Consider the following 26,712-nt stretch of genomic DNA (forward strand, 5'->3'; position numbering starts at 1 on the left):
TACACGAACATTGTTCCACCATTCCAGTCTATGAAGGGTTATATCCTCAGTCAAACTATAAGGCACCACATATCTTCTCATTACTTCCAACCTTGTCCTTTTCGGCCTTACCTTTACACTTTTAGAGCCATCCACTTAAACCAAATCACCTCTCCTAACCGGTGTCGTTCTAGGCCAGCACTAGCCCACTTAAGTATACTTTCTCTCATCTTATCGCCTATTGGAGCTACCCCTAAGTTTCTTGGATGTATTTATTATGGTTCTTATCTTGCCACTAATCCATTTCAACATCCTCATCTTAGCTGCTACACTTATCTTATGGATATGTTGTTTCTTGACCATCCAACATTTGCCCTATAAAGCATGGCTGGTCTTACAAACATCCTATAGAACTACCCCATCAGTTTCATTAGTATGCGACGATCACATAAGACTCCATAAGCACATCTCTACTCTTTCCACCCATTTCTGATTCTATGAGCGAAATCTTCCTCAATCCTCCTCAATCCTCCATTCTCATGGATTATCGACCCAAGATATTGAATAAAAGACAATGTAACCAATCCACAACATATTATTTTTTATGTAGATTATAAAGCCAAAGGAAGATTCAATATGAAATGAAAATGCAGGAATACACATCAACTCCATTTCAAAAATATATTTCCAAAAACTTGTATCCATGTTATTCAAATTATATGCCACATAATCAAAATATTCTGTCAACAACATAACAAGGTTACCTGCAAGAAGCCTTTGGACCAATCTTCGACCAATGAAACCTGTAGCTCCAGTTATTGAAACAATTAACTGCTCTGACTGCAGGAAAAATGAAGAACACATTATATTTCAAGAAAGCATATGGGCATACAATTATATATCAAATAAATAAACTACAGTTGTGGAAAATATTCAAAGAAAGGAATTTTTACTAAATTAACCTGTGCAAAATTCTTGAAGAAAGAAATAAGCATCCAAACTGTGACTGAAACAAAAAAACAGACCAAAAACCAAGAAAATGAAGGAATTTGTTTCCATACAATTCATTCATGAAACGGAATGTGAAGAAGACTCTGGAGCAGCATGAGCATATATAGGCACTGCTGAGAACTCCTTTGAAACTTAAGGTATGACATAAAGCTAAAAAAACATTGAGTTTCACAGTTAATAAACCAATACAGAATGATACTCCAAACACCTCCCAGGGATGGCAATTAATCAAGAAAAGAACATGGTCTCTTAGGAACGGTGATTATGAATCATGTATGAAAATCAAAATATAATTGCATTGTCTTTTTTTTCCCTTTTCTTTTAATCAATACTGCAATGGCATTGTCATAAGGCATATAATCAGTATAAATATTTGATGAGCGGCATATTCTCATGACGATGTATGATTCGGGAGAACTTAATTAAAACCAAAAAAATACCATATGGATAAAAGGTGTATGGGACAATGCATGGAGTTCTACGGGTTCTTTTGTGGAGATCTTGAATTCATCCAGTATTCACCTCAATCCTACATCATTTATATAGCAACAGTAACCAATAGTCAATATATCAAACTGGAATATAACAAGGTATGGGATGCTCTGTCCTGGTGCCTCCATATTCCTCATTTTGGATCTGTTTTAATCATTTCCAATGTAATTTAATCATTTATATCAACAAAGACAATAGGAAACACAAAAGTGGCTTGCACAATCGGGGACTTAAGAATGAATGTGAATATTGGAAAATAGAAAAAGGAATACCACTTCAAGACATAAGTATTGCAAAGATCATAAGGGGTTAAGCTACACATATTGGATCGGAGAATGATGGCCTTAGAAGTACCACCCTAAAGCATGGACAACTAGTGAATTGATAGCAAACAGAATACGAAGAAAAATGAACCCTAAATAAATGGATCATAATCCAAATATAAAAACCCACAAGACCAGCAACTCCATTTTTAACACCCTATATCTACAACATGGGGTCCATAAAAATGTACTCGGGGTACATAAAAAATTTCAAATAAAAAATCCAAAAAATTGTAGAAAATATGGGTATGTTGTATAAGTTTTTTGTATATAATTTGGATATTTTTGGCATTGATGTGAGTGTTTTTTTGCCGTGATCGTTATTTTTATATTTTTCCTTTTTATGAAATTTTTGAAAGGGAAAATATCTCCATACACCCTATTTTTAGGTTTCATTTCACAATAGACCCAAGGTTTTACAAGATATCTTGGGGCATAAAAATTGTAAATTTTATTTTTTCTAACCCCCTGAGCTAATTCAAACGTGTTTTTTTAGGCCAAACAAATCTAAAAATACATGCCTTTTCTAAAAGTCATCCTCCCAAACTTCTCTCTTTCTCTCTCCCCGTACCCCTTCTCTCTTTCAGTCTTTCCTATCTCTCTCCCCTTACTCTCTCTCCAGCATCTCTCTTCACGTTTCCCATCTCTCTCCCCTCATTTTTGCGAGCTTCACAAAACCCACAAAACCAATCCCCTTCGAGTACCTCCTTCAATGGAGGCTTTAGACACCTGAGATGAAAACCCCCTAAACATTCATCACACTCAATCATCACAGCTGTCCCTGACCTGAAACAAGCCCTACATTCCTCAACCTCTAGATCCTCACCATCAGAGCTTGCATTATCTCTCCTCTTCACATAGACATCATCACCAACTGAGAATTCAGCACCATCATAGACAATCTTCTTATAAAACACTCTTTTTCTTTTTAAGCCCCAAGTTTCCCGTTTTCTCAACTCTATGGCCACTGGATTTCAACGAATTTTGTTCATTTTTCTTGTTTTTCCTTTAATTTTGGCTAGACCTTGTGTTTCTCAACACTACAAGATCATCAGAAACTTTACCCAACTTCCCATATTTCGCAAAATCCTTCTTCAATTTTCCATTATTTGTGGCAACATTTTGCCCTAAGCTCCCATCTTCCTCATCTGAATGCCCTGATAGTCCTTTTCTGGAAACCGATTGTCCACCATTTGTGCTCGGCACACCATTTCCCTTGCCAAAAATTGCAGAAGCTTCTGGTTCAGCAAACAACCTCTTTCTCTTCCTACATCCAGATATATCTGGAGAGATTGGAGACAACAAAAGTTCAAACGATCTTTCCCCATTGTTTTTTTGAATGCGGGATTTTTCGCTATTTTCACCATTGTCAACCAAACCTTTTTTCTCTTGAACAGCCTCTCCCTTTCTAGTACCAGTTCTTTTTCCATTTTTAGAAGGTTTGGACCTGTCAAATGAAGCAACATAATTCACTGTGCATTGTATGGCAGAATGTTCTGGATTGAACACGAGTTTTCTCACAGATCTTCGAGGGGCAGGGTTTGCTGGTGTGGAAGGAAATGCTAGAATGGATGATGGAAAAATTAGGGTTTCCTAGTCTTTGGATGTTAGGGTTCACCAGTTTTTGGCATTTGCATGGGTTTCGGCTATGACCATGGCCTCTTCTAGAGAGAGAGAAGGGCTCCATAGAGGTGAGAGGTTATCAGGAGGAGAGAGAGGTGTTTAGAGAAACACGGGAGGTGGGAAAGAGTGAGAGACACAGAAAAAGAGAGAAAGAGAGAAGTTTGGGGTATATAAGTGAAGAGAGAGAAAGGATTGGGTTTAGACAAAGCATGTCTTTCTCATATTTGTTTAGGTTAAAAAATAGGTTTAAAGTGGCCAAGGGGTTAGAAGATATCTTTTGAAACCTTGGGTTTATCACGAAATGACACCTAAAAATAGGGGATATGGAGATATTTTCCCTTTTCGAAATGTGCCCAACCATTAATCAATTTTTTTGAAGTCCATTTTTTATATTATTTTTTAAAGTATTGGACTTTTTAAGGTTGCTTTTTCTTTTATTTTACTTAATGCCTTTATTTTATTTGTTTCATATTTTTATTATTCTTAAATGGTCTAAGTAGGGTGAAGACCTTAAACTTTCCCTTAACCCATCCCATACCCAGGTAAAAGAGGTGGATTGTGTTAGGTAGTCAGCCAACGTAAAATAATGCTAAAATTTTCATGAATCTTGAATCTACGTTATCTGTTTATACCAGGGCATTCGCCGTAAGCAAGTGCTATATCGGAACCCAAACACAATGAGAAATACGCAAGGGTTAGCTAGAGCGTTCCCCATACACAACGTGCCACAAAGTCGCCTAGTTGCGATGAAAAATAGGCAAGTATTTATGCAACACACTCTGGACAAGCACAGGTAAAGAAACTATTCCAAGATAATACGTTTCATCTAGCCACATGAAATATAGGAACTCTTACAGGTAAGAGTATGGAGTTAATGAATACAATTAAATAAATGTGAGTCAACACACCTTGTCTACAGGAAACTAAGTAGAAAGGAAAGAAAGCTAAGAAAATAGATGGGTATATAAACTTTAGTACATAGAAAAGGATGATAATAGAAATGGTGTAGGTATAATAGTAGACAAAGATTCAAAAGATAGAGTACTTAATGTTGAGAGAGTAGGTCATAGGCTCTTATTAATTAAACTTATACTAAGGGAGGTGATAATTGACATAATTAGTGCTTATGCACCACAAGTAGGAATAGAGGATACAATTAAGAGACAATTCTGGAAGGAAATGGATAGACTAGTCCAAGACATACCAAATGGAGAAGCATTTGTTTAAAAGGGGATTTAAATGGTCATGTAGGGAAGGATAATAGAGGATATAAAGAGATATATGGGGGATATGGGTTTGGTGAAAGAAATGAGTGGATGAGGTTATTCTAAATTTTGTTATGGCCTACAACCTAGCAATGGCAAACACTTACTTTGAAAAGTAAGATGAACATTTAACAACGTGTAAAAGTGGATCATATAAAAGCCAGATAGACTTCTCCCTAGTTAAAGAAGTAGATCAACCATCATGTAAAGACTGTAAGGTTATCCCAAGAGAGAGTTTGACAACGTAACATAGGCTCGTGGTTATGGACATCCATATAAAAAGATGGAAGATAAGGGTTGAAATTAATAAGTGTCCATGAACTAAGTGGAGGAATTTAAAACATGAGAAAATAGACTTATTTAGGAATAATTAGTTAAAAAAGGAAAATGAAACCTTGAACATTAGGTCGATGTGCATGTTTCAAAAAAAAAAAAAAAAAAATGAGGTCAATGTTATGTGGAATGATATGACTGACTGTATTAAGAAAGTAGCAAAAGAAGTTTAAGAGAAACTAGAGGGAAAAGAAATGTCAATAAGAAAACTTGTAGTAGAATGATGAGGTTCAGAAGGCCATTAGCGAAAAACAATCATTTTATAAAACTTGGCAATGTAATAAAAATGATCAAAACTTAGAAAAATATAAAATTACTATGAAAAAGGCTAAAGAAATAGTAAGGCTAAACTTAAAGCATATGAAAATCAATATAGTAAACTGAGAAGAAAAGGTAAAAAATATGTCTTCAAATTAGCAAAAATAAGAGAAAAAAAGTGTAGGGATCGATACCATATTAGATACACTAAAAGTGAGGAGCAAAAGGTCTTGGTGAAGGATAAAGATGTCAACGGAAGGTAAAGAGTTGATTTTTAAAAATTATTAAATGACGAACACAATGAAACATAGCGGTTAAAGGAACCATTGACATAAATGAGATCATAAGTTATAGATATATTTGCAAGATTAGGATATCGGAAGTGAAAGAAGCTTTGAAGATGATGAAAATAGGAAAGGCTTTAAGACCAGGTAGTATCTCGATAAAGGTTTGGAAGTGCATGGGTGAGATCAACATTGACTAGCTAACTAAATTGTTCAACAAGGTGTTGAGAATAAAAAACATATCAAATGAATGGAGGAAAAGTACTATGGTACCTATTTACAAGAACAAATGAGACGTACAAAATTATGCGAACTATCGAGGGATCAAACTTATGAGCCATACCATAAAGCTGTGAGAGATAGTGATTGAGCAATGACTAAGGCATGAAATAAGTGTATCAGAAAATTAATTCAGTTTTATGCCAAGCAAGTCAACAATGGAAGCTATTTTCCTACTTAGGCAACTGATTGAGAAGTTTAAGGCAAAACGAAAAGACTTCCACATGGTTTTTATTGATCTAAAGAAAGCTCATGATGAAGTACCTTTGGTGGGTGTTAGAAAGAAAGAAGTCTCCAAATACTATATCAACTTGGTGAGAGATGTATACGAGGGAGCGCTAATTAGTGTGCTAACAACTAGTGGAGAGACGAGTGAAGTTTTTACGATAATAGGTCTACATTTGGGGTGAACGTTGAGCCCATATACCTTTGTCTAGGTTATGGACGACTTAACTGAACACTTACAAGATGAGGTACTGTGGTGTATGTTGTTCGCAGACAACATAGTTTTGATAGATAAGACCCGAAGCAGCATCAACACAAAGTTGGAACTTTTGAGGGATGCCTAGAATCTAAAGGTTTTAAAATTAACCAAACTAAGACAAGGAGGGATAAAATTTGAAATGAATACATTCGGAAGAACTTAAGTATGGCTGCAATAGGTGATAAGATGAGTGACAGTAGACTTAGGTAGGCTGGCCATGTGTAGTGCAGACCCAGTACAACATTTGTTGGGAGGTAGTTCAAATCAAAGGCTCATAAAAGGAAAAGGGTTGGCCCAAAAGGGTATGTTCTTGTTGGGAGGTAGTTCAAATCAAAGGCTCAGAAAAGGAAAGAGGTAAGCCCGAAAAGGTATGGTTGGAAGTAGATAGAAAAGATATGGCAACTGATAGCCTCAATGAGGGTATGGCCCTTGACATAGCAAAATGGTGGACCAAAATTCATGTAGCCAACCACATAAGTTAGGAGAAAGGATGATGATGATTTTTATCATTTTTAAAAATACAGGACTCGGCCAAGTAACTCGCCTATACCAAGGGCTGGAGTCCATTGGCCAACGCAATCTTCTAAACACTGCCCTAGATAACTAAAATATAATCCAAATGTGATAGCGTACATGACTAGCGACTCCAATTCAATAAAAGGAACGCAATTCAGCAACATAATAACTGCATAATGTTACATCGTGTTGTCAGCACATGTATGCATAAGAGCTCATCACAACAGAAGCATCGAATAAACCATCAATAGTCCTCTGTGCATTATAAAATTCGAGAAAAAGCATTTCAAAATATCCCATTTAATAATCTTGTTAGATTAAGTCCCATCTGTGCATTATAAAATTAGAGAAAAAGGCGTTTCTCAATATCCCATTGAATAATCTACTAGGATTAATTCCCTACAAAAGAGAGCAAAAGAACCAGGGAGCCATCCAAACTCATACAGCAATGAAAGTTAGGTATAATCAGTCTAAACTCAAGAGAAAAGCACCTTTAAGGACTGGTTATTGTCCACACAGAAAATGCGACACCTCTTTTCTTCCTTGATCTGTGAAATTCAAGACACCCAGAACCAAAACAATCAATTCAATGAAGAGAGAGAGAGAGAGAGAGAGAGAGAGCTTCCCAATGTGATTTGGTATGTTTACTCATAGAGAGAGTATGGAACTCACCAATCTGGGTCGACGGAGATGAAAGAGAGAGGGACTGGTCTTCGTCCAATGTGGGGATATCTTGCAGAGCTCCATGTCTAGATTAGAGAGAGAGAGATAATGGTAGTTCTAGAGAGAGAAAGAGAATAGTGTGGTTAGCTGTGAAGAGATGATGTTAGATACCTGGTTTGGAAGCCGGAGACGTATCTGTTTGTTGTGCAAGCTCTGTGAGCCACAGCATTCAAACGACTTTTTTCTGGTTTACTGCGGAGAGGACAAAGTGACAAACACACGGGCAATCGTACTATGAACCGCATGATTACTGAGATATGTGGTCACGAGGGTCATCAGCCATCACCTTGGACAGAAAAAGGTTTGGACGGTGATGCAGATGCATGCACATTTATAACACCATGGATCATAGGATATTTTGGGCTCTTTCATTAGAGGAAATTTTTTTTCAACTTTTCTCTTTTTGTTTTTGTTTTCCCGATTATACTTAAAGAATTATAATAAAGCCCTTAACTCAGAGAACCTTCACAATAACTAGCATGGTTTCTCAAATTTTAGTTTAATAGAGAACATCTCTTCAATTTTTCTTTCTTTCTACCAAAACACATCTGAAACTAGGATACCGGAGCACATTTTGACAGCTTTAGCCCTCTATGTGGTGCTTGTCAATACCTCTTCCTTGATTCACTGCACGTAGGTAACTTTGCCTTCAAAAGTCCTACTATTTCTTCAAAAGCAATGTTGTCCGATTCGCTTCGGGGTCCTTTTCGATTTGCTAGAAAAATAAAACAATTTTGTGTTTTAGCTGATCCGGAGGAAGGCTTTAGACTTTTTTAAAATTTAATGTAAATAAATTAGATATTTATATATAAAATATATATAAATGGTAGAAAATTTTAAAAATAAAAAATAAAAAAATACTTTTTTGTAGCTATTTCTTTGTTGACCGAAGCAGATCTGAAGCATACCTGAATCTGACAAAAGCAACCTAAATCTGATCGAAGCGACAACACCAGTCTTCGTTACGCTTCGGTTTATGCCTAAAATCCGAAAGCTTCGGCCCAATCAAAGCGAATTGGATAACATTGTTCAAAAGTCCTACATTGCCATTAGTATCCTCCAAAATATGGTACCTATTTTACCAAAGCATGGGGAACATTAGGGGTGGCAATGGATCCAAACCCCATCCCGAACCCGAGGGATAGGCCCAATTTGGTTTCGGATATGGTTTCAAAAATTGGATACAGTGGGCCAAGTCTGGGTCCAATAACATTATTCGGATTCGGGTTCGGGTTCGGATCTAGTTGGGCCTGTGCTGATGTATTAATATTTTTTGGGTCCCAATTTATGTAATATATTTAAATATAATTAATACATAAAAAAATTTCATTTTTGGGTTGGGTTCAAGTCTAGGTCTGAATCTCAATCCCACACTATATTTTCGAGTCTGGGCCTAGGCCCGATGAATTTGGGTCTAGGTTTGGATCCCATATCATGTTTTGGGTTTAGGTTTGGATCTCGATCCAAATTAGCTTTGCCAATTTAGTAACTCGTATTGTAAAAAAGTGCTTCTAAAGGAAAATTGTTTCATACGGGCTGGACTGCATTTCTACAATATGCGGTCCAGAAGAATAAAGTGTCCATATTAAAGATGGATGCAAATAGGTCATCCATCTAAAAATAATTATAACTAACGGTGCAAATGTTTTCTTGATCTAATTATTATTTCTAGTTTTCAAAATATTATTTTTTTCATATTCATGATCTCCATGTTAAAAATTATATATTCTCTAAAAATTAGGATCAAATTATATTTAGAAAATATATTTATTGCCAAACCCGCATTTCTACAATATGCAGGCTAGCCACATAGAAACTGTGTCCGCCTCTAAAAGCTCCAAAATGGTTTGGGAAGTTCATATCATGAATTTGGGGGTGGTTTCAATTTAGTCAAGAACCAAATTGTTTCATTTTTTGAGTCAAACACCAAATTGTTTTTTTTTCTATTCATGACTATGGTTTAGAAATTATAATAAAAATTTCATATTGTGTTTAAATTAAAGTTTTTTTTTTTTGGTTGGGTAAGTAAGTGGGGAGAGGGCTCTATCCTTGGTAGAAATTGAGCTTAGTACATAGCATCGTAAATCATTAAGTGCTAACCAATTATTCCCAGGCTCTTTTCCTATTTAGATTAGAGTTTGGTTTATTCAAATAAATAGCCTGTGATTTAAGGGTGAGGTTAAGTTTTGGGGTTTTATATCTGTGTTTCCTAATTTGAACTAGATGTAGCAATTGGAGTTTGCGGTGTAAGCTCCCATCTCCCACCCATTTCAATCCACCCATCGGTGCCTTTTTTCTTTTGCAATTTGTTCTATTTGCATCACAAGCTTGGGCCGCCCATGTGGGTGGGATGGGCTTAGGTCCAACCAGAATTTCTAGTATCGCAGCCAACAGTCTGCCTGACCTAAAGAAGTTGTTGGTATGTGTGGGTGGCCATGGGGCCTCACATTATCTTTGAATATAATTAATATGTATATTAAAAATATAACGTATGTTGTAGTGTTTATCACTAAAAGGTTTTTTAGATAGATAAGATCTTTTTTCCAACAGATAGAAGATAACTACCTACGTCCCATTAAAAGAGGGTCACCTTCTCGTAGATTTCAAGAGGAAAGTCGAACATTAGATGATGTCTTATTCCTATCGTTCGATAAGTAGGGTTTCATGGTCATGGAGAGACAAATATAGAAAAACTTAAGAATTTTCAGTAGTTATAGAAAACCATGAGCTATACGATTTACGGTCTAACGGCACTACCATCAATACCTGAGATATTAGTGGGTTCATCTCTTCCCCTTAAAAGTTCAACCGAAGTTTGAGTCGGGCAGCGATCAAACTCCATATTAATATATAATTGAATACAAACTAGTACATATACGACAATTTACTAATATATACAAAAAATATTCTTGGGCCCGTTCCGTCTTGGGCTGTTGCTGGCCCAACCTGGGTTACCAGGGCACTCCCTTAAATTTATTTGGGCCTAATAGGTGGGCCCATGGGCCTTATCATTCAAACTGTAGCCCGCATGCCAGGCTGGACCCATTGGCAATCCTAACCGCATGTTGTACAAAGTGTATAGCATCATGTTGTGAGGAACACACTCTGGGCAAAAGCACTGCTTTTAAAAAACGCCGGGTCGGCATGGAATCTGTCCGATCCAAAAATCGGTCACCCCATTTCAATTATGCATACATTTAGAAAAATGACTGAGTCTAGAAGGGAATCGACGTTCCCCGCACAGTATAACGACAATTCTCTAGTGTCAAGCGACTACTTGGACGCGTTTTTTGCTGGTTCAATATTTTCCACGTGGTTTTCACCGGCTCATTGTTTTTTCCGCACAGTAAAACGACATTTTGGACCTCCGATTCACTAATCCAAACTGATTTTTGGCTCACCGGTCCGTTTTTTCAATCATTGGCAAAAGAGATGCTTAATAAGATTATTATTATTATTGAACATTCACACAAGCTTTTCATTCATCTCCAAAAACATTTACAACGTATACAAGAGAAAATACCTAGTACTATGCTTAGTAATATTTGTTTGATCTAAAATTTTGAGATCTTATTTGGAACCAAAGGAAAATTTCAGAATTTAAAAGGAAAATTACAAAATTTGAGTTGCTAAACACCACCTAGATGGGATTGTCAAAAAATTGTGAGTTTCTTATTCAATCTTAGGATGTTATGTTTTGAATGTCATATTTTAGGGATATAACAAACTGTATTTTGTTTTTCACTCCTTATTTGTATTTTGTTTTTTTAATATATATATAAAAGTTGGGCCCTAGAGGAGATCGCATCCTCAGGGTAAGGGTGGCAATGGTTTTGAACCCAACAAGTAGACTCGACTCGGGCACAGCTATGGATCCAAAAATTGGACCCGAGGGGTTAGATCTGTGATGTAGGAGAATTTGAAGAAACTAAAAAAAAATCAACAAAAAGCACACAATTTTGGAGAACCGTGAGGTTTTCTCCCACCTAGGGCTCAATCCTTAGGCTTCTTTTATAAGATAAAATATTTATTTTCTTAAAAAGAATACATGAATGACTCTCCAGCACATCCATACCCTTATTTATATTGAAAAAGCATTATTTTGGATAATATTTGTCCATACAATTTTAACTCTTGACTAAATAGTCTTAACTTAAATATAACTTCAAACTACGCTTCCTAACTTTAATTAAAATATCTAAAAAGTCCTTAAAATTCTTAAAAACTAAAAAATCCTAGAACTAAATCTTAAAACTAAAATCAAAATATATATCATTTAAAGTTTGAATAAAAATTAAAAATAAGTATAATTTTTCCCTCCATCGGTATCCTTTTGTTGGAGAAAACTCGTCCTCGAGTTTCTAAGTGTTCTAAGATGAATTCGGCATCAAACTAACTTCTTCAACCTTCTTCTTCTTTGTTGTTTCAAAGATTATTCTTGGTAAAAAACCAAGAAAAAATAACCTAGATTTTGTTGATTCAGTTTGGGTCTAAATCTTAGACCCGAGCACTATTCGGCATTTAGGTCTGGGTCCATATAGACCCGACGTGGACTCGACCCCAACCCCAACATCGGAGAGTGTGATATTTAAATAATATCTAATAAATAATATTTATATAATATTGAAATAAATATATAATATTTATATAAAGGTGTGGTTTGTATAGAGTCGAAGCTCTAAACAATCAAATTAGAGCTCGGCTTCAAATAGTGTCGAAAAATGTGGTTTCAATATTGAAAATCTTTAATTAGCCTTAAAATATATTTTCATGTTTAATTATAAAATTTAAAACTTCAACAATAGTGTAGATCGAGCAGATCTATGAAAACTTGAATAACTTAAAATTTGATAGTCCAAAAATCCGTTACAAGATGCACTATTTCCAAAACTTAAAATCCATTTTTTTCTCAAGTCTATGCATCTTGACGTCGAGGTGATAAATTTGAAGATATTTGGGCATCAAAACAACCTCTTCTAGTGAAAATTTTGAGGTAGGCTCTAATTCGATTGTTTGGAGCATAGGTTTATATAATATTTTCCCTTTATATGATCCATGTATATATTTAATATATTTATGAAGTATATTTAAATATATAGATAGTATATATATTTAACTACTCTGGGTCCAAAACTTGGACCCAAAGACTATTTAGGTGTGGGTCCAGGTAGACCTGACCTAGATGCAATTATGAATAGTATTGATATTTAAAAAATATTTAATATATAATATTTAAATAAATATAACTATTTTTTTAGTTATAATATTTAAGTAAGGGAAAAGTTTATATAAGGTTGCAACCTTAAAATGTAAAACTACAGACGCACCACAAAAATTCATGGGAAAATGTTGTTTTAATGTTGAAGAACCCTCTAATTGATCATCTCGATATCGAGAAGTATGAATATGAAAAAAAAAAGATTTCGAGTCCCAGAAATAGTGCGTCTTGCAACACCTTATCAAGATCGTCTATTTTCAAGACTTTCATATGTTTATAGATCTACTTGATTTTAACCATTTTTAGAGTTTAAAATTTTATAATTATGGAAATAGATTTTTCAAACAATCATATGAATTTTTACCACAAAAAATACATGTTATGATAAAGTTTGGAGGTGCACCTTAATGAGATTGTTTAAGGCTGTAGCCTTATAGAAGCTGCACCCTTTAAATAATTAATGTCTATATATTTATGAAATATATTTAAATTGGTCAAAGAAGGGTAACGACCTTTAATTTTCCCTTAACCCATCCTATGCCCAAATAAAAAAAAATGGGTTGTATTAGATAGGCAACTAAAGTACAACTTTGTTAAAAACTCATCATGAATATTAAATAGAATAATGATCTAATGAGACCCTACCACATGCATGTGTGTAGAATTTCAAAAGATCACTATTAAATTTGGCACAGATTTTTAGCAAAGACAAGTCTCACACCCGTGTGATAACTTTTTTAAAAGTATGTATCAAATTTAATGGTGATTCTTTGGGGTCTACACATATGGATACGGGAAGCTCTCAAAAGATCATTAAATATCTATGTATTTTGATATTTTGGTTGAATCCAATTGGGTTCTACTTTATATTTTTGAGTTGGGTCTGGATCCGGGTCTCATAATACGTTTTTGTGTCTGGGTCTGGGTTTTGGTTGGCCCGTATCCGGACCCAACCCGACCCGTTGCCACCCCTATTTTGGGACTGAATGGCGGATGTGCTCCGGCGGAACTCGGAAGCGTATGGGCGGACATTAGAGAGGGAGAGACGGGGAGAGGACACGCTACGTAACTGGGTAGTGAAGCGAGGGCACGGGGCGGAGAGATGGCGATGGCGATGGCTAGGCGATGGTGCGGCACGGTGGTGGCTGCTACCCAGCGCATGAGCAGCATGAGCACGAGCGGCGCTTTGCCAGTGGTGTGCGGGCGTGGAGATAAGAAGACAAAGAGGGGGAAGAGGTTTAAGGGTTCATATGGCAACGCCAGGCCAAAGCGCAAGGAGATGATTGAGAGGATCAAAGACAAGGTCGAGGTTCCCAGGTCCACCCCTTGGCCTCTCCCTTTCAAGCTCATCTAATCTCTCTCTCTAGGGTTATTGGAATGATACTGTGATCTATATATAATGGTTTTTGTTCTCATTGATTAATCCATAGTTGTTAACTTTTAGTTCTTTTTCTTTGTTTGCTTAGAAGATGGAACTGTGTGGGTTTAGAACGTGAATTGATTCGTGTGTGTGAGATACTGGGAAAAGAAGAAGGATTCAGAATAGAGTGCTCTCTCTCTCTCTCTCTCTATCCTGTGGGTACCTTAAGTAGATAAATCCACTTATAATTTAAGGGTTTATTCCTGGATTTTGCTGGAATTGCATCACTATTAGATGAATCTGAAGTATCTGTTTTTTTCTTTGAATTATTATCCATTTATGTGTTTGGTAAAAAAATATCATTAGGTATCAGATGATCCATCTTCGTTGTTTGGGATCATTTGGAACTTTTTTTTTTTGGTATAATAAGCATTTTCTGCGGGGCAATGATAGATTCCTTGTGCAAGAATATGCAAGGCCTGGATAATTTGGTCAAACCATTTTTTTAAGGTTCACATATGAGTATATGCAATGCACGGGCAGTTCTTGTTACACCAATTGCCTCATTTCACATTGCATTCATGCAAAATTACAAGAACTCCTGGCTTTGTGGCATTGGGTGGAGCAATTTGTTAGATCAATAGTAAGCATAGTTAGTTAAGATTCACATATGAGTATATGCAATGCACGGGCAGTTCTTGTTACACCAATTGCCTCATTTCACATTGCATTCATGCAAAATTACAAGAACTCCTGGCTTTGTAGCATTGGGTGGAGCAATTTGTTAGATCAATAGTAAGCATAGTTAGTTAATTGGGCCTACAGAGAGCTAAAATGGAGTTAGCCATCAAAAAATGGCGAGACGACATGGAGTTTGTAGGTGCCTAGAATATGCCTTAGGAATGTGAATCATGGAGGAAGGATTAGACAAAAGAAGAGTTTTGTGGTCAACATCAATTGTATCATGATCATTATCTCTGGGGAGAACAGTTTATGCTCAACTAGATTAAGGATAATGCGATGATGATATTCTTCTATTAGGCATAATAGCCAAGGATGGTTCTTATTGATGAACAAAGGCACAAGTTTGCGAAAAGTGCCACCCACACATATGCATATTTTCGTGATCTGGTTTTCAACTGTTGAATTTGATTTGCGATAAGGACCGCTGGAAATGGACAAATCTTGAGTACCATATGATACGGCGCAAGAAGAAGGCTTCAGCTTAATATGCACGTACTTAGATGAAAACTGAGGTTCAAGTGCTTTCCATTATCAATCTATTTATGTTCTGAATGTGTACTAGTAGAGTTTTTAAAACTATCGCAATATGCTGTGAGCCTACAGGTGACCTTAGAACTCATGGGTAGTTCATCCTTCACTACCCTTGGCATAAAATTTTATGTTTGAGCCACAGATTTAAAAAAGAGAGCAAGTGGACTTGGTCTCAAGTCCATCAAGTCTTGTTGAGGTGCGGCCGATTCGATTGAGACTTAGCTGAGTCTCGGGGAGGTGACTTGGATTGGGACTAGGATGAGTTATGATCTCCTGTCTAATCATGTTTGGGGCCTACGTAGTTTTTAGTCATAGCTATAAATTCTTTAAAGGGCATAAAAAATGGTAGTTGTTGATATGAAGCTTAGTGGATAATATGAATTCATTATCAAGCTCAATCGGATAATAAAATCTGCAGCATGGTTAAATTGAAGACCCCGAAACATTATTTTATTTTAATGTGAGAAAAGTGTGAGAGTTGAAATTATTTCAGTGCAGCTTGACAAACATGTATTTATCCTTAATTTGCACTTAATAATTTTTTTTAACAATAATACAGGCTTAAATAGATGAAGGTTTATCAAAATACTCATTAGAGATGAAATTTTTTAAGTTTTACCCAATTGCAACTATTCCATCTCATGATCATGTGTCTTTTGATGGGTGTTTTGAGATTAAATCAAAAGATATGGGGAGAATGTTAAATAGTTCATCTCTCATGAGTATTTGGATGAATTTCCAACAAATGAAGGCATCCGAAATTAATGACAATCTGAAACAATATAAGTGGATATCCCAATTCTTGACGTTAAAAGTGTGACTGAAGATATAGCATACAAGTCATGTAGTTTGATACATAGATGCACTAGAATAGGTGATCCGTCTACTACATAAATTGAGAGCCATATAGTGAGTAGGATGCCTCAAGATACTAGGACAGTTGCTCCAACTGAGCAGGAGTTAAAAGACCACTGTGATTGCCATGGACGTCAAAATAGAGTGGAAGATCGGACAGGGAAAGATGTCATAGGATGTTAATTCTGAGGTTCTGCACATGTTTCTGGTTAAAGTTTAAGGTGTTATCCTCTTGTTGTTTGAGACACTCGTGGTAAATGACGCTGTTTCTTTCACCTAAGCATTTCCTAAACAGCAAAGCGTGGCTGCTTGTGGAAGTCCTAGATGTTGTTGAGGCATGTGCTTGGCATTCCATTTGCGAACGTATAATTGTGTTATAGATAGATATATAGATAGACTTACACACCTACACACATTGGTTCCAACTATTTGCCCTGTGGGGCTTGAGCCGTTAGGTGCCCACTTGGGTTTCCCTCTTGAGAATTCCTTAGCAAGGGAATTAGTTTTTCACCTTGCATGGAGTATATTAATATTAATAAAATAAAGGAAATGATCTGGCATAGCCATGGCCATGGCCAAAACTATGTGGCTGCACCTCATTTGGCCGTGTTTACTGATGGGTGAGGACCCAAAAAGCTCCAAAATGGATATGTTACTCCCCAAGATCAACCTGTTCTAAATAAAAATGGATTCGGAGCCCTAAAGCTCCATCTCAAATCTGATATTTACTGTCTATTATTGATGGATGGTAGACCATTCAGATTTGGAACTTTTAGGAGCTCTGAATCTCCTTTCCCCCCCTCTTTTTGGCATTGGAAAATGAATTGCTGGTGATTTGGAGTGTGTGCTTGCTCAATCCATGAAATCATGGAGTTTGAGGTGCACTATATGGGTTTAAGGTGTGGGTGTGTGGCCACTGTTACACCATTAGATCCAGGCACTCACCATGGGAAGGGATTGAGTGCTGGGGTGCTGCATGGGTTATCTGTTTTCTTGCTCGAGTATCCCTAATGTAATATGCCTGAGTATCTGCATGCTTAGGAGCATCAGCTGGATGCCTGCTAACGTTAGATAATGTTAAGTTGCAAAAACTGTATAGATTTTGGGAGAACCCGCCTGATGTTTTATGATGTCAACAATAAATTAGGACGCCGATCTGTGGGTGCAACCCTTAGAAAGTAGCATTGCGAGCCTTGTTTATACATTTCTTTATGAGGACCCATTAGATTGAGTTGGTCCCATTGAGTACCAAGGTGGATATAACCAATCGGGTATGGATATTTCTTTACGAGGAAGATGTTGAATCTCATTCTGTTGATGTCAAATCTATCCATATCACTTTGGGCATTGGAAGCCTTGTTTATATCCCATATGCCATTTGCAAGTTTATGGAAAGTAAGTGACCTGTTATTTGCTTCATAGATTTGCGATTTGAGACACCATCAACTATAGTTGATCTTGATTCGGTGGTTGAATGCCGATACCTCCAGTGCCAATCAAGAAATCATGGATTTACTCGATCCACGTCTCAGGCATTGCTAAAATCCCCACTTGGGTGGCCAGAGACCTTGCTTTTTTTCTTGAACTACCATAGAATATGTTTTCTTCTTCCAACAACTTTTCTTCACTGTCATTTTTGGTGTGACCCAAAGCCTGGTTTGTTACCTTTGTTTCTACTCATGAAACAATTTCCACTATTCTTCATTCTCCTGTGTTTCCTGAATACTCTTATTTACTTTTTGTCTTAAAATCACCTGGCCTGTGCCTTGGATTATTACACTAGATTCCGTCTTCCATATTTTCTTTTTATGCTTCAACCTCTTTTTAAGAACTTGGGCCGTGCTGTCAATCATACCAAAATCTAACAACTCCCTACATGCACTCCCAAAAATATCTTGTTCTTAGAATTAGCTAAAGCAACTCATTAAGCTTGCTTGATTTGAAAGGCCAAGAAGAAAATGATGAGTTTACTTGGTAAGTTAATTTGCAAAAGACGGTGGATATCGTGTTTGAAAATTAAGATTTAGGTGCGATCTCCACCATATGTAAACAATAGACTGTAGATGTGTTAGGGAAACGCAATCCAACAATTGTCTCCTCTCACATAAACTAGACTCTCACTCTTATTCATAATAGTAGAAAGGATGAATCTCCCTAGGGATGCACACCCGAATTAGCCCTTAAATCAGTGACAGAACTTGTGTCCATGAGAGTGAGAGAGACAGAAACTGCTGGTTATCTTATAGGGGTGTTAATGGTCCAGGCTTGGACCAGGCCAGCCTTGCACTAGCCTGTCCTTTGTCTCCATAGAGCTGGCCCTAGCCCTGTTAGGGTAGGGCTAGGCTGGGTCAAAAACAAAGGATGAAAAATAAAAGAAATAACACGAAAAACTTAGAAAAGCCAAGTTGGGCCAGCACTGGCCCAAGCCCGGCCTATTGTACAAATACCTGCTGCAGGCAGAAACCTATTTATATTAGGGGGATTTGTTGGACCCGAAAAATTTGTATATCGTCTCTCTTGATCCAAGCCCATGAGTAAATAACCCGCACCTTAAAAGAGTCCCTGCAGGGTCCACTCCAAAAGCCAATGCTGACTGTCATTTGATGAATGATCAAATCTAGTACGTTCATTATCTGTTTTTTTTATATTATTCATCAAATGAATTAAAGATGTTTTGCAAAATTTAGAAAAGGGGAATTTATCAAAGTACGTATGAGATATGTAATATTTCATATTTTATACATTTATAACTATTCCAATTCATATGGACAATTGTTTCATGCGGGCTAGACTGCATTTCTACAATATGCGGTCCAGAGGTATAAAGCATCCGTCTTAAAGATGGATGCAAATAGTGGTCCATCTAAAAACAATTGTAACTAACTGTCCAAATGTTTTCTTAATATAATTATTATTTCTAATTTCTAAAATTTATTTATTTTTCATATTCATGATCTTCATGTTAAATATTATATATACTCTAGAAATTTGGATCAAATTATACTTAAAAAATATATTTATTGCCAATCCCGTGTTCCTACAGTATGGGGGTTGGCCGCATGCTAACCGCGTCCATCCATGATTGTGTATCTTTTATGGTTATTTTGGAAACAATATTGGTAAAATTTTAAATAATTCATATATTATGGGTATTTTGATAAATTTTCTTAAGTTAACTCTCCAAAGGAATTTTTTGTGTGCAAGTGTACAATGGACCTTGAAGCATAATTATCAAGACTGGTTCGAACTGGTGGTCCGAGTGGACTGTCGACTGGTGGTGGTCCGAGTGGACTGTCGACTGGTGTCTTGATCGGTCTTGTACAAAGTGAAAATAAGATTAGTTAAAAAACCAGTAAAAAACTATGTTTGACTAATTTTGTTGGAAGATGTAACTTCGGTGCCAAAAACCATACAGCGGCTTCAAAAGGGTTGGTATTGCGTCCATGTGGACGCTTGAAAGGTGCACATGCACCTTTTAATGGTTCAGATTGAACCATGCTCATTCGAGGGCCAATAATGAATCTTGTTTTTATTTTTAGTTTTATATTTAAAAATGATATTAATTTGAAATTTTAGTTTTAGGTTCATTTTTATAAGTAAGATTGGATAAAAATAATAATAAATATTTTGAATAAAAAATAACCAAAATACATATTTATAAAAAGGTGTGGTTTATATAGAGCCGAGGCTCTAAACAATTAAATTAGAACCTACCTTCAATAGTATCGAGAAATATAGTTTTAATACTGGAAATCTTTGTGATAGCTTTAAAATATATTTTGATCTTTATTTATAAATTTTAAAGCTTCAAAAATAGTGTAGGTCGACAGATCTATGACAATTTGAAATTTCTGAAAATCGACAATCTGTTATAAAATACACTATTTTCAATACTTGAAATCCATTTTTTCCTTATGTCTATGATCTTGATGTCGAGGTGATCAATTTGATGATATTTGGGCATCAAAACAACCTTTTCTAATGAAATTTTTAAGGTATGCTCTAATTTGATTGTTTAGAGCCTTGGCTCTATATAAACTTTTCCCTTTATAAAAATACATATACACTCCAAAATTCAGATAAGTATCTTATTTAAATAATAAATAAAATATGAGATTGATCTTCGGCCTTTGGATATGGCCATAGGAAATCCCAGCCATTGAAAGGGTGCTTGTGCAGGATACTATTCCAAGTAAAAAATAGTGCAGAATGAGCATATCTATTAACACTTAAATCTTGAAATAGACGCTCTAATTAATAACAATAACAAAAAAAAAGGTAAATCAGTGGGAATTTGCACCCCTATCCTTTGGTGAGAATGGAGTTAGAAACTCCATCATATGGCTCGTTGATACTACCAGCAAGGCCCAAGCCCATTGTTAAAAAAGGGTAAGTCATTTTATAAAAAGCAAGTTGGTGGGGGTTTCAAAAGAAGTGAAAGAGGACTTGAACCCAACTCCTCTTGTAAAGAGTATTCTCAAGGCACGTGCACTACCCAACACGCCAAGATATATTTTGTAGAGGGGTAAGTCAGTTGGAATTTGGGCCCTATCTTTTGGTGAGAATGGAGTTTGAGACCTGATCATGAGGCTCGACAGTACTACCCCCAAGGCTTCAAGCCATTCTAACCTTCAAGGGTGAGTTAGTGAGGTTATGGGAATGAAGTCAAAGACTTCATCATAGGTTCGTTGGTACTACCTCCAAGGCTTTAGCCCATTCTCAAAAATTGTAAGTCAGTGGAGATTTGGGCCCCTACCCTTTGATGATAATGGAGTGAGAGATCTCACCATGGGACTTGACAATGTTACTATCAAGGCCCCTGGCCATTCTCACCATTTTGTAAAATGCACTATTTTAAGTAGTTGAAATTCTTTTTTTTTTTTATGCATATATATATATATTAAGGTTGAGATGATCAATTGAAAGGTTTTCCAACTTTGAAACACTCTTTTCTACTGGATTTTTGAGGTGTACCTTACTTGGATAGAACCTTATATAAACTTTTTTATCTTTTTTTAATAATCATCATCATCATCATAGCATTTTTCCAACTATTTATGTTCTTATGAATCTTGGTTTGCCATTCTTCTCAATCAAGAGCTATACCTCAGTGAGGTCATAAGTCTCTATATCTTTTCTTACCACTTCCAACCATATCTTTTTGGGCCTACTTTTTGTTTTTTTCTAGCTTTCCAATTGAACTAACTAGCACATCTTAACAAGTACTATATTAGACTTGTGTTGCACATGGCCAGCTATCTAAGTCTATTTTATCTCATGTTATTGGAGCTACATCTAAATTCTCCTGAATATATTTATTTAAAATATTATCCTTTTTTGTCTTGCAACTCATGTCAATGTCTTCATTTTAGCTACACTCATCCTATGGGTATGTTGTTTCTTGATCGCCCAACATTCCACCCGTAAAGCAAGCTGGTCTCACAACTATCCTATATAATTTGTCTTTTAGCTTCATTGGTATGCGACGACCACTTAAAACTTCAGTTTCACATTTCCACTTCTCACTTTTCTTTTTTTCTTAAAATATATTTTAAAATTTTAACTATTATATTTAATTTTATTTCGTTTGTTTTAAAATCTGATCCAATTGATTTGACAAGTTGTTGGATTAGTTTTAAATGGATCAAACCCCTCACCAGTTTGATAGAAGAATGGATTCTACTACAGAGTCTCCTTTACTTTTTAAGGAATTAATGGGAATGCGATACATGTAAAGCAAAAGAACAAGAGATGCTATACGTAACTAACTCACCCCAAAGTATGAAATGCATGTGGGCCCACACTCTTACGGGGCACAAGTTTCATAGGGGAAGGCCAAGCTGATCTCTCCTTACAAAATCCCGATCCCTCGAGCTCTATCATCACCATCACGATCAAATTTTTTTTCAACTATTTAGAATCGGCTATTTGAATCGTGGTTCGTGATTCTGCTCTATTAAAGACCATAACCTCAATAAAGCTATAAGTCCATAATCCCTATATCTTTTGTCAGTATTTCCAATCATGTCTTCAAAAGTCTACGAAATGTTTGATTTCATATTCAATAATGCTTGCGTTAGGTTCAACAATAATAGCTCCAAAATGAAACTACTTGCATGCAAACTCTTAAATGCTTTTGTATATAATTAAGTTTAACACATTTTGTGAATGATTAAGTTAAACCATTTTTTACCTGATTTCGGCATTAAGCTCCATGCATGAGGATAAAAATCCTTATTTAGCTTTGTTTATTATTGCTTCAAATGTATAAACTAGTGTTTTCAAACTTGGATTGGTAGGCTGGATTCGTCAACCACTAGATTGATCCGGATCGTCAATCCGGCCCCGATCAAATTGATTATCCATGGTGAGAATCAGTCTAAAAAGAATTTAAGCAATAATTTTAAATTTCAAAATAAAAAAATAAAATATGGAAAGCGTGGGAACCTAAGCAATTAGGCCCGATTCGGATTACCCAGTTCTCTTATAGACTCGTCTGGTTTTTTGATAGAATTGGTTCAGTCACAATCAGATTGATTTTTGGAATCTTGGTTTCAACTAGGAATTGGGTTACGTCCTACTAATTCTTTATCTAGATCGAAGAATCTGGATCAACGATTTTTAAAAAATTGGAAAAAAAGAAAAAGAAAAAAAGTGCGTTAATTACCAACTTATATCAAAATTCTTAACGTGCCCTGCCATGAAACTAAGGTGCAACTTAGACATTTACTTCAAATTGTTTAACTTACCCTATAATCAGGACTCAAGAATCCCCGAGTCATCGATTACAGACGACTGAGGCAATTCCCCTTCATCGAAGCCATCTGGGACAAGGGAGCCCCCAAAGTCCTAGTCGACTCCGATTTGAGTTGCCGATTTTTTATATTTTGGTAATACTACTTGCGCTTTGCCGTCTTTTTTAAATTAAAAGGAAAAAATTATATAAGGTTGCAATTTTAAAATGTAAAATTAAATTATATCTCAAAAATCAACCATAAAAGGTTGTTTTGATGTTGGAAACCCTTTAATTGATCATCTCGACATCGAGATGCATGAATATGAAAAGAAAAAAAAAAGTTTTGAGTTTTAAAAATAGTTTATTTCTCAATACATTATTTGGACTATTCGTTTTCAATATTTTAACCAACTTGATTTAAACAATTTCTTGAGTTTAAGATTTTATAATTAGAGCACAAAACACACCCTAAATTAAACCGATATTATAATTATTTTCTATTTGATAAATGAAAAAGATTTGGTGTTCCAGTTGGTAGAAATTGTGCAAGTCAGTTATTATGGTAATTTACTTGAGCCCTGAACTTCTAGATCTTGGCATTCATCTTAGTGATAATCTGAAAAAATTACTTCCCTTAAAATGATAAAAAAATGAATGCTCACTCAACTAATGCAAGCGGTAAGAACTAAAATCTTTTTTAATTAAAATGGTTCATCTGGCGAAAATGAAAAACTTGATAATACTATAAATCCTCCAAGGAAGGTGTTTTAACCGTGATGGTAAGTGTACAATTAACTCCCCTAGAATTCCATACTTGGAAAAGTATGGGTAGAAGTTTATGCTAAATGTATAAACTAAATATCGAGGCATATCTTGGGCTGGCAATGGGCCAGGCAGCCCAGCCCGGCCCGTCGGCCTGGCCCTAAGAAAGTAGGGCCTAGGCCACAAACTGTGGCCCAAAGGCCAAGCTAGGGCCAGTGCTATCCCACTTTGTCCCAGCCTAGCCTCTTTCTTCCTGGTCTTTTCTTTTCAATTTTTTTTTCATTTGTTTTTTGCCTATCCCAGCCTATAGGGCCGTGGTTGGGCCTGGGCCTGGGCCTGGGCCTGGGCGGGGCCTATGGAGACAAGGGCTGCCCTTGCCACCCTTTCGCATATCATTGGGAACTCTTTTCCCCGTTCTTGAGAGGAGAAACTAAGGGTATGTTGGATAGCATTTATAATATCTTGATATTTTAGGATAATATAATTTAATATAATTCTGATTATTGAAACTAGTGGACCTGATCAAATCTTATCAAAATATATCCAAATGACTATCCAATATCTTCAAAAAAATTCAATTTTGCTTTGAAATTTCAAAGAAACAAAAAAGTATTTGGACGCCCTCTCTCTCTCTCTCTCTCTCTCTCTCTCCTCTCTAACCTAGCCGAGCCCCTCCTCTTTCTCTATCTAACCTAAGGGAGCCCCTCATTTCTCTCTTCCCCTAAAACCCAAAGCTCTCTACACCCAAGCCCCTTTTCTCTCTCTGTTGCCCCTTTTTATTTAACTCTCTCACCCTATTGTTCATCTCTTAACTCACTTGGGTTTATGGAGTAATATGGTACTGCTAAAGATGGGTGAAGGTAGAGAGAGAGAGAATATGAGCAGTCGTATCAACAGAATCCAAATCACTTATTCAGACCATCTCCAAAAAGCTTATACGAGAGTTTCTCATTTGTTTCTATGTATATATATATATAGAGGAAAATGTTTCTGTGAGCCAATGAGCTCACAAGAAAAAATGAATCCAATGGTTTAGATTAAATTTGGATCGATCTAACGATCACGGATGCCCGATAGTGTTTGAATTTTAATTTTTTTTTTTTGAATCCAAATTACTTGAAATTTTAAACGTGTGTTGATTAAAAATAAGTGAATAAAAAAAAATATTAAAAAAACATGAAAAAAAAGATCAAAATACCCCATACATTTTCGGGGGTATTTTGATCATTTTTTTATATATTTTTATTAAGTATGGCATGATGAGAAGAATATTCACCTAAAATTTTAAGTGATTTGGATATGTAGAAAAAAAACATTAAAATTTAAATACTCTCGACCGTCAGATCGTCGGCCTAAATTCAATCTGAACCATTGAGCTTATACTATTCTGTGAGCTGGGATATTGAATCTAAGAATTTGTGGCTTTTCTTCTCAGGTTTCCTTTGTGTAATTCCAAATGTTTCCTGTGTTAGATCATTGTATGCCTATGCACCTTCTTCACTAAACTTGAGGTCCAAGTTATTGTTGCAGGTTTCATGGCTACTTGGGTTCTGATCAGCGAGTTTCTTCTTAAGGGTTTTGCTCGTTTTCCCTAGACGATCCTCAATTGTGCATTTTGCTTGCACCTTGATCAAGTTTCTTCTTATGGGTTTTGCTCTTTTTCCCTAGATGATCCTCATTTGAGCATTGTGCTTGCACCTTGATCTTTAATTGGAAGTGGTAAAAATTGGAAAGAGAGTGACTTTTCTTGCTTGGTAGTTAAATTCCAATAGCATTTTTCAATAGAAGGATGTTCTCGATAGGAGGGAACTAGTGGTTTGAAAAACTGATCGGTGGCCAGGATCGAGCACCCCAAAACCCATCCGAATTGGGAATCGGCCGAATCGGTCTGATTAAGCTGTAAAAAAAAATCATTAAAATTTATTATAAATGTTGTTTTTTAAGAATTTAATAAGAAACCGGGATACTACATTATTAATTTTCATTTTTTTCATCAATATGTGAATATTGAGATATTTTTTCTCTGTATGAACTTATTTTAACCATTAATTTACATCACACAAAATAAAAATCATGGAACTATCATGGATGAAGTATATAGTCATACATGGACTACAGTAAAGAATGATTTTTTTATAAGAACATTTTAGTTTTTTTGACAAAAACCTTTTATTTTTTTACAAGAAATGTTTGTCGTATTGCATTTTTTTTTATTTTTAACAAGAACCTTTTTTTTGACAAAAAATACTTGTATTCTTTTTTTTTAATAAGAATTTTTTTTTGACAATAAACCTTTTTATTACTTTTTATTTTTTTGACAAAAACGTTTTATTTTTTTGAAAAAAAATAATAATTTTGACAAGAAAGATAATTGATAAAAACCTTTCATTTTTTTATAAGAAACTTTTTATTTTATTGATAAGAAAAAAATTTGACAAAAAGCAAAATTCATAAAAAAAAACCTTTCATTTTTTTTCTTATGACAAAAAATACTGTTGTATTATTATTTTTTTATAAGAACTTTTTTTTTTGACAATAACTTTTTATTACTTTTTTATTTTTTTGACAAAAAAAAAATTTTTGACAAGAAAAATATTTGATAAGAACCTTTCATTTTTTTTTTATAAGAAACTTTTTATTTTATAGATAAGAAAAAAATTTGACAAAGAGCGAAATTGATAAAAAAAAACCTTTCATTTATTGATAAGAAAAAAAATTGACAAAAAGCGAACTTGATAAAAAAAACCTTTAATTTTTTTATAAGAAAAAATTTGACTTCAAAAAAATAAATTTGACAAGAAAAATAATTGATAAGAGAACTTTTCTTCCTGAGGAGATTCGAACCAACACCCTCCACATGCAGAAGGCACTTGATAACCAGTAAGCCAAATGCTACTTAGTGGTATTAAAAGCGCAAATAAAATATATAATTTATT

General features: G+C 35.4%; 2 protein-coding genes and 1 long non-coding RNA gene across 7 annotated transcripts in view; 2 read left to right on the forward strand and 1 right to left on the reverse strand.

Annotated features, from left to right (window-relative positions):
- SULA (NAD(P)-binding Rossmann-fold superfamily protein) overlaps positions 1-7,838 on the reverse strand; it is a 39,778-nt gene extending 31,940 nt beyond the window's left edge. For 3 of the 5 annotated variants that reach the window (XM_020673827.2, XM_006854799.4, XM_020673826.2), the window contains exons 1-4: positions 7,682-7,837; positions 7,520-7,596; positions 7,339-7,395; positions 744-819 (exon numbers count right to left, since the gene is read on the reverse strand). In XM_020673827.2, the coding sequence (XP_020529486.1) occupies positions 744-819; positions 7,339-7,395; positions 7,520-7,596; positions 7,682-7,739 (268 nt within the window). In that variant the 5' untranslated portion in view covers positions 7,740-7,837. Of the gene's footprint in view, positions 1-743; positions 820-7,338; positions 7,396-7,519; positions 7,597-7,681 lie in introns of all 5 variants that reach the window. The other 2 variants (XR_016040468.1, XM_088846342.1) reach the window with 1 other exon arrangement.
- A 5,936-nt stretch (positions 7,839-13,774) lies between these two features.
- Positions 13,775-14,333, forward strand: LOC18444635 (30S ribosomal protein S31). The gene has a single exon (XM_006854800.4). The coding sequence runs from the start codon at positions 13,891-13,893 to the stop codon at positions 14,140-14,142; it is 252 nt and encodes an 83-aa protein (XP_006854862.1). The 5' UTR covers positions 13,775-13,890; the 3' UTR covers positions 14,143-14,333.
- A 5,964-nt stretch (positions 14,334-20,297) lies between these two features.
- LOC148780574 (uncharacterized) lies at positions 20,298-25,573 on the forward strand. Its single transcript, XR_016040469.1, has 2 exons — positions 20,298-22,645; positions 25,307-25,573. It is a non-coding gene; the product is annotated as an uncharacterized LOC148780574 (long non-coding RNA).
- Positions 25,574-26,712: the final 1,139 nt, after the last annotated feature.

This window comes from Amborella trichopoda, chromosome 9, assembly GCF_054954075.1.
Source record: "Amborella trichopoda isolate Santa Cruz 75 chromosome 9, AtrichopodaSantaCruz75HAP2 v2.0, whole genome shotgun sequence".
Lineage (NCBI taxonomy): Eukaryota > Viridiplantae > Streptophyta > Magnoliopsida > Amborellales > Amborellaceae > Amborella > Amborella trichopoda.

Bases quoted from the DNA above. Each gene is read 5' to 3' on its own strand.
- LOC18444635 (XM_006854800.4), top strand. From the start codon at position 13,891: ATGGCGATGGCGATGGCTAGGCGATGGTGCGGCACGGTGGTGGCTGCT.